Genomic DNA, 8,335 nt, shown 5'->3' with positions numbered 1-8,335 from the left:
GTCGAGGGAAGGGGAGGAGGCGGAGGAGGGGCGGAAGGCGGAGCCCGGGCGCAGCGAGCCCCACCCCGTTCTCGCCCCACGGCTGGGCCCCGCCCCTTCCCCGGACCACTGAGACGTGGGAGGACCGCGCGGGCCAGAGAAGCGGCCCCTGGCTTTCCCGCCAAGGCCCCGCCCCTCCTCCCGGCGCGCTCTCGAGGCGCCACCGCCCAGCCTCGAGGCGCCCCTTCTCCTCCAGTCCTGGGCGTCGGAGCCACGGCTCGGGGGCGGGGCGAAAACCGGCCGTGGGCGGAGTCGCCGGGGCCCTGGGTGCGGTCGGGAGCGGGGCGGGACGCGGCGGGTGCTTCCGGTTTCCGGCCGCGGAGGAAGGGGCGGGGCCAGGGCTGCGGTGGGAGCGTTCGGTGACGGCGGCGGGGCGTGTGCGTCGGCCGTGGGAAGCTCGGTGAGCGTGGGCCTCCGGGCCTTCGACGAGGGGCAGTGGCGGGTAGTGCGGAGGCGCCGCGGGGCGTGGGGCCGACGGCCGAGCCGGGAGTGCGGGGACGGGGCTGGGGAGGGAAGTCGGGGCGGCGGCTGCAGTTGGGCTCCGGGGGCTTGAGGGCCGCCGCGGGGGTGAGGGGCGGTGGCGAAGCCCCTGGGGAGGGGCCGCCGGGGTGGGGCCTGTGGGGGGCGTGGCGGGCTAGGGCCGCGTCGCGGGGGGTCGCGTGCGTGGCGCGCGGAGGAGGGTGGGTCTCGAGCCGCGTGGGGGCTGGGGCCGACCAGGGCTGAGGAGAGGGGCTCTTCCGGTTTCCGAAAAGACCGCTTTTCCTAGAACTTTCTTTGGACGGGGCCATGAGGCGCTTAGTCGGGATCTGCGTTTGTTTTTGGCCCTGACTCCCGCCCGGTAGGAGTCGCTCTTCGGGGCTCTCTGAGGTACCTCGAGTTCTCCCACCTCGTGGGAGGCAGATGCGGCGTCGGAAGGCCATTTTTAGCTCCTGCTCGCGCCCCGGAGGGAGGCTGCAGGTTCTCTCTCGGCCCTGTTTGGGAAGGCTCAGAGGCTCGGCAGGGAAGGGTCTTCCGGTTTTCCTGGGGGGCGGGGACGCCGCGGCTCTGGGGAAAAGTGCGTTACCGAGACGCGGCCGCCCCGGGGCTGGCTGGGAAGGGAGAGGGCCCGATGGATGTCGAGAATTTTGTCTCATCTGCATAATCATAATTCAAAACGCTTTCTAAGGGGTTTGCCCAACTCAACCGGGAAAGGAATTCTCCAGAAGGGTGGCTTTTAATGCGCGTGCTAGGAGGCAGCAAGTACCTCCGCCCTGGCGAACGGGAGTCTGTCAGGCCTTTGGGCGCCGTTGGCCAAGTGTCCCTGCCGAGTCGTGCCCAGTTTCAGCCAGTGGTTTGAAAAACGAGTGGAATGCTGGGGTAGAGGGTCAGGAGTGGCCGCTCAGCTCTCACGACTTCTGTCCCTTTTCTGTCCTGCCAGGAAACAAACTCACATCTCACTGCTGGAAACCTTCTAGCAACAGGATGAGTCTGCAGTGGACTGCAGTCGCCACCTTCCTCTACGCAGAGGTCTTTGCTGTGCTGCTGCTCTGCATTCCCTTCATTTCTCCCAAAAGGTAAGGCCCGTGGAGCAAGCGGGCGAGCAAGAGGGTGACTGTGCCGAGCCCCATAGCTTGTGTACGGCAAGCCGGGAAGACCCCGGCATCGGGGCCACATGGAAGCAGGTAGAACCCGTGTGGGGTTGGGGTGGCAGGGGCTGTGTTAACTATTGCCGGCCTTCTACACGGTTTTGCTTTGTCACGTCTTGCTGAATTCCCTCCTTGGGCACCCTGCCTTCTGGCCTTCAGAATGCCCCAAAAGGAGGAAGAGCTGTCTCTAGTTATGTTTCTGGGAACGCTGCCCTCTGCCTTCCCTTGATCCCCAAGGGTTCAGGGGATGGCAGTGTGGCATCTGGAAGACACACACCATGGGGTCATGTTGTAGTTGATTTGGTGACTCTTGTCCTCCTCACTAGTCCCGCTGGCATTGTGTAGGAGCCTCATGAGCATTACTCAGCCAGTGAGAGGTGAAGCCATATTCCTTTTAAAGAATGGAGGGCCTGTTCGGAGTTAATTGGAGATTAATTTTTAATTGCAGGTAATATGTGAACACATTCTGATTTTAATTAGAAAATTACAAATATGGCTAATTCTTCACAGGTATTTTAAAAAACTTTAAAAAAAAATTTTTTTTAATGTTTATTTTTGAGACAGAGAGGGACAGAGCATGAACAGGGGAGGGTCAGAGAGAGAGGGAGACACAGAATCTGAAACAGGCTCCGGGCTCCGAGCTGTCAGCACAGAGCCCGATGCGGGGCTCGAACCCATGGACTGCGAGATCATGACCTGGGCTGAAGTCGGACGCTCAACCGACTGAGCCACCCAGGCGCCCCTTAAAAAACTTTTTAATTGAAAGATACGGACCGCTGATGGGATAAAAAGTATTCAACCTTGTCTAAGAAATGTTTTTGCCAAAGCCAGATCTGAGTCTCTTCACACTTCATACAGTTCAGGGGGGAGATGCAGAGACAGAGGCCCTTTTGGAGCTGTGACCTGGGCAGCTTTGTAAGATAACCAACCTGGTTTCTGCAAAAAGTGGTCTGGGAAGGAAGACAGAAGAGGGTGAGGAGAAATTGAAAATACTAACTAAATGCAGAGTCAAAACCTCATCAGTTCAGATTCAAACAAACCAAGCTTTAAAAAGAAATGCAGCAATTGGACTTTGGGACTCTGGCTCTGATAACGAGGGATTCTTGTTAATTTTCTTGAGGTCTGGCGATGGCATTGTGATTGCATTAGCCATTTCCAAAGGTGCTTTCGTGACAGAGTTACATCCTTAAGTACTTATGGAAGGAAATGAAGAAGGGTCTTGGGTCTGCTTCACAATAACCTAGGGTGGTGGGAGTCTAGATGCACGCACTTGGGTCACGTGGAGAAGCTGTTTGAAGAAGTGTGCGTGTGGCCACCGTTTTGAATATCATGTAGAGGAACGCAACAAAAGGTTCAGTTTTCGCTTCTCCTGCCCCTGAAACTGGTAGTATGTCGTGTGTTAATTATACCTTAGTAATCAAAGATTTTGTTTCTTCCCCTAGAGATGACTAGCGTTTAAGATTGTGCTTTTTTAGAATTTTTTTATACGCGCACAGGCCCTTTTTTTTTTCCCCTTTGCGCTCTTGAACAGATGTCCTAAATTGGAGCACTGCAGGCCACTGAGGCCGAGTCTTTTCTTTTTTTTTTTTTTTTAAATTTTTTTTTTCAACGTTTTTTTATTTATTTTTGGGACAGAGAGAGACAGAGCATGAACGGGGGAGGGGCAGAGAGAGAGGGAGACACAGAATCGGAAGCAGGCTCCAGGCTCCGAGCCATCAGCCCACAGCCTGACGCGGGGCTCGAACTCACGGACCGCGAGATCGTGACCTGGCTGAAGTCGGACGCTTAACCGACTGCGCCACCCAGGCGCCCCAAGGCCGAGTCTTTTCAAGATACTCGGCCATTGGAGAAGAGTGTGGGACTGGCTCTGTTCCTGGGGCCTGAGTCCCAAGTGTGTTTGTTTCTTCAGCCTTTTTGTCTTCACAGATGGCAGAAGATTTTCAAGTCCCGCCTGGTGGAGCTGGTGGTGATGTACGGCAATACCTTCTTCGTAGTTCTCATTGTCATCCTTGTGCTGCTGGTCATCGGTGAGTGAGCCGTGGCTGAGGGCGGCCACCTGCCCAGACCCTTCGCCATGGCATGGCCTCTGCTGCAAGGCTCCGTGCCACGGGCAGCCTGCAGGTTGAGCTTCTCAGAGGAGACCACTTCGGTGCCTCTGTCTTTCCCTTGGGAAGAGGGTGCTGCTGACTGCCAGCAGGGCCTTTATTTTGACCAGCAGCCTTTACGCACTTTATGACGGCCACCTCACTTTTCTGGGGCGGCTCCTGAGGTCATTCCAGAACTGAAACCAAGAGAAATTGGCTGGTCCTTGTTGACCTTGGTTTAAGCAGTACTGCTCTTGAGTCACACAGACAGGCTGTGAATAAGGAACTGAGCTACCAAAAGGGAGTGGGGCTGGGGAGGAAGCTGCCACGTCCTGTGGCTTGGGGGGCGGGGACTGAGAGGTCTGGCAGTGTATCCCAGATCTCTCTGGATGGGTCAGGCCAGGTCTCTCTGGGTCCTTCTGGCCGTGAAGTTCTATAAACACATCGAGGTGCACACCAGCAGGGCTTGAAAGATAAGCTGGTTCCAGAGCATGCTCGGGGATGGGGCCTGGGGCTTTGTGGTGTTAAGATGGAAGGCAGGCATCTTGTGATGTGGTGGCAGTGTGATTGTTTAGAGACCAGAGGAATCAGTATAGTTCTCATCCAGCCGTGAAACGTGCGTTTCGCTGTGGTAAGTGATCAGTACGTCCCCCTATTTAGACTTGAAAGCATTGGCTGGGCTCTGCTGCAGACAGCGGTCCTGTTTCCAGAGTGTGACCTGCTTAGACTCACAACGCTCTTCTTTCCCTTAGTTTCTGGCAGAAATGTGGTAGTGGGTGGAAGGGCAGGGGGCCGTAGTTCAGGGAGAATGTACAATGTTCCACCCACTAGCTGAGCATTAGGCATTTCCTTCCTAATGTCTTGGGGCCTGAAGGGATATGTTCAGGCAGGACTTCCTCTGAACAGGCCAGGTGCGGCCTACCCTTCCCAGCGGTGTAGGGTGGGTACCAGCTGCCCTCCTATGCAACCGTGCTGTTCTTGAAATACTTGGCAGGGGCCCAGGAGGTAGCTCTTTCCAATCGAGGTTCCTTCCCTGAGTGTTCTGTGAGCATGGAGTGGGTAGGGAATACCTGCATTAGCCTTTGCGCATTAAAAAGCTGGACTGTAGGGGTGCTTGAGTGGCTCAGTCTTTTAAGCATTTGACTACGGATTTTGGCTCAGGTCACGATCTCATGCTTCATGAGTTCTAGCCCCGTGTTGGGCTCTGTGTGACAGTGCTGACAGTGTGGGGCCTGCTTGGGATTCATTCATTCTCTCTTTCTTCTCTCTCAAAAATAAATAAACTTAAAAAAAAGCTGGACTTTAGATTGGAACCGAGTGTGTGTGCTTTTGCTTTTGGGTGTAGGGTAGGGGCAAGAATGGGAGTGGCAGGGGCTATGCTGGGGTGCTCCCTTAGGGCCTTGCCCCTCTGCACCAGGCTCCACGAGTGCTCTCTTTTCTAGCATCGCTGATGGGCCAGGGAGGCCCTTTGCAGAATCCAGTAGTTGGCAAAGGTGCTATTCTTTTTTGAGGTCAGGGAACTGCTTGGAAGTTGTAGAGAGACACTAGCTATGATGACTGGCTGCTTTCTACTCTAACGGTAAGAAGTGTAACGTAGAGAGGTCTGTGGAGGCTTCTAAAAATATAAACGTCAGTTAACAGGAAATCCTAGTGGAACGTGATGGGCATAACTAGCTATAGCTTCAGCCCTGGCTGGACTCTAGCCTTATCTGGGAGGGGTCTGGGGCGGGGCTGGGGCTGGGGGTGGGCTTGATGAACTTCCAGGGTCAGCTGCCCTGGTCCAGGGGCCTTATACAGGGAGGGCAGCACTCTGTTTTGTGACTTGGGCTAGTGTGGCCTAACACTCCATCCCATCTGTTCCCTGCCATTGGCTATGGTGGTCCTTAGGGCGGTGGGGTTCCTGGATGCAAATGGTGGTGTAGAAAAGTGTGTTTGTTTTAAAAGTTTATTTTGAGAGAACGCACGAGTGCGCACGGGAGAGGGGGAGGGAGAGAGAGAGAGAGAGAAAATCTGAGCTGTCAGCCCAGAGCCCGATGCGGGGCTTGGTCCCACGAACTGTGAGATCATGATCTGAGCCAAAATCAAGAGTCAGACACTTAATCGACTGAGTCACCCAGGAGCTCCAATGTGTGTTATTTAAATCACAAAATAACACATTCTTAAAAATCCAGAAGTTTAACCCAGAAAGTGGAATTCTCCCCCTTCCCTAGTATTCCATGTCTCACAGAAAACCATTGTTGGTATTTTGTTGTATGTTTCGACAGGCATTTTTCGTTCTCTTTTTCTAAGCTGTTGAACCGCGTTTTTTAAAAACATTTTTGAGAGAGAGAGAGCACGCGCATGCGCACTAGTCATGAGTGGTGGAGGAGCAAGAGAGAATCCCAAGCAGGCTCTGCACTGTCAGTGCAGAGCCTGATGCAGGGCTAAATCACATGAGCTGTGAGATCATGACTTGAGCCAAAATCAAGAGTTGGATGACTGAGCCACCCAAGTGCCCCTCCACAGCATTTTTTCATGCTGACATCTTTGTTAAAACATCAAGTACCAGGGGTGTCTTGGGTGGCTTAGTTGGTGAAGCGTCTGACTTCGGCTCAGGACGTGATCACACGGTTCGTGAGTTCGAGCTGCACATTGGGCTCTGTGCTGACAGCTCAGAGCCTGGAGCCTGCTTCGGATTCTGTGTCTCCCTCTCTCTCTGCCCCTCCCCAGCTAGTGCTGTCTCTCTCAAAGATAAATAAACAGCAAAAATATATACGTATATTACGTACCACTTGGGATTGGGTTCAGATTATAGTACACGCTATTCTGGATTGGTTGTGTGTTTTCCGTGTTGTCTTAGATATCTTTTTACAGCAATCTCATCCTTTTTAAAGATTGTGTGGTATTCTAACACATGGTTTTGCTGTAATTCAATTCTTTCTTTACAGTCGCGCTTGTATCATTACACGTTTATGCAAATGTTCATGTAGGATAAATTCATAGAGGTGGAATAGGTGAATCTGAGGGTATGAACATTTTTTTAAGTTTATTTAGAGAGAGATTGCAAGCAGGGGAGGGGCAGAAAGTGTGTGAGAGAGAGAGAATCCCAAGCAGGCTCTGCGCTATCAGCACAGAGCCTGAGGCAGGGCTGGATCTCACAAACTGAGATCATGACCTAAAACGAGATCAAGAGTCAGATACTTAACTGACTGAGCCATCCAGGCACCCCCAAGGGTATGTATGAACATTTTAAGTTTTATGTCTTAGATTGGGCTGCTATAACAAAAACGTCATAGACTGTGTGGCTTAAACAACAGACATGTATTTTTCACAGTTCTGGAGGCTGGAAGTCTAAGATCAAGGTACCGGCAGATTTGATGTCTGGTGAGGGCCCTGTTCCTTGTTCATAAAACCTTCTCATTTTGTCCTCACATGGCAAAAAGGATGAGAGCGCTCGGGGGGTCTCATTTATAAGGGCACTAACTTCATTCATGAGGGCCCCTCTTTCATGACCTAACCCTTCTCAAAGCCTCCATGTCCTAATACCAATCCATTGGGGGTTATAGGAATGGGGGGTTATATAGGAATGGTGGTGGTGGGGGGAACAGGAACACACAGTTCATAACAAATAGGTATGTTGTTGTCCTGGTTGTAACTCCTGCTCAGTGTTGGAGAATGCTTGTTTCATGTTCCAGATTTAGCACAAGGGTGCAATGCCAGTAAAGAGCATATTTCTTATAATGTGAAGTCAGCTTAAAAACCAGCAGACTCGGGGTGCCTGGGTGGCTCAGTTGGTTAAGCATCCATCTCTTGGTTTTAGCTCAGGTCATGATCTCACAGTTTTGTGAGTTCCAGCTCCACATTGGATTCTGTGCTGCAGTGCTTGTGATCTCTGTCTTCCCCTCTCTCTTTCCCCCTCCCCCGCTTGTGCTCTCTCTCACTTGCACACTCTCTCTCAAAAATAAACGTTAAAAAAATTTTTTTTAATTGGAAAAAAAAAAAAACACCCAAGCAGTCTCAAACCAGACATTAAGAACCAAACAATGTCCATATAGTGTTAACTTGCTCCTCTCCCATGGGTGTCCGTTAACAGACCTTTCTAGGTAGATCTTTATGTGCCAGCTTTTTAAAAGATGTCTCAGGGGAAAGGGAGGAAAAAGCAGTAGGTTATTCCATTTCTACAATAATAGGCAAACAGATATAAGTATATTTGTAAACTGGAGCACTCTACGTCTAACAGTGCTGCCCAGGAGCAGAGGCTATTGGCGATTCAGTAGTTATTTGCATGGCCCCTATGCACCCAGAGCTGTGCTAGGGCCTGGATGTAGAAGAAAAGATTTCTTCCTTAGTGGAGTTTGTAGTCTGATTCAGGGGAGATGGACAATAAAGCTGTAATTAGGATAATATCATATTAGGGTGTGTGTTACAGAGGAAATAGGGTAACGTGGCTGACAGTGACTGCTTTAGGTAAGATGACCAATGTATTATGCTTACTGGAGGTGATTACGTCATGGGATTCTTTCTTTTTACACATTTCAGGTATACAGGTTGTATTTGAATTTTTGATGAGCTTGCATTCATTTTGTAATCAGAATAAGACCGATTTTG

The 8,335-nt window shown here is 51.7% G+C and overlaps 1 protein-coding gene across 2 annotated transcripts in view; it reads left to right on the top strand.

Moving 5' to 3' along the window:
• Positions 1–308: 308 nt before the first annotated feature.
• Positions 309–8,335, top strand: part of BCAP31 (B cell receptor associated protein 31) — a 30,030-nt gene continuing 22,003 nt past the window's right edge. The window contains exons 1-3 of one of the 2 annotated variants that reach the window (XM_058714685.1): positions 309–439; positions 1,457–1,592; positions 3,591–3,691. In XM_058714685.1, coding sequence (XP_058570668.1) covers positions 1,501–1,592; positions 3,591–3,691 — 193 coding nt within the window. In that variant the 5' untranslated portion in view covers positions 309–439; positions 1,457–1,500. Of the gene's footprint in view, positions 440–882; positions 907–1,456; positions 1,593–3,590; positions 3,692–8,335 lie in introns of those variants that run through there. The other variant, XM_058714686.1, reaches the window with a different exon arrangement.

The sequence above is a fragment of the Neofelis nebulosa genome, chromosome X (assembly GCF_028018385.1).
Source record: "Neofelis nebulosa isolate mNeoNeb1 chromosome X, mNeoNeb1.pri, whole genome shotgun sequence".
In the NCBI taxonomy this organism is placed as follows: domain Eukaryota; kingdom Metazoa; phylum Chordata; class Mammalia; order Carnivora; family Felidae; genus Neofelis; species Neofelis nebulosa.
This window is presented reverse-complemented; position numbering and strand designations above follow the sequence as displayed.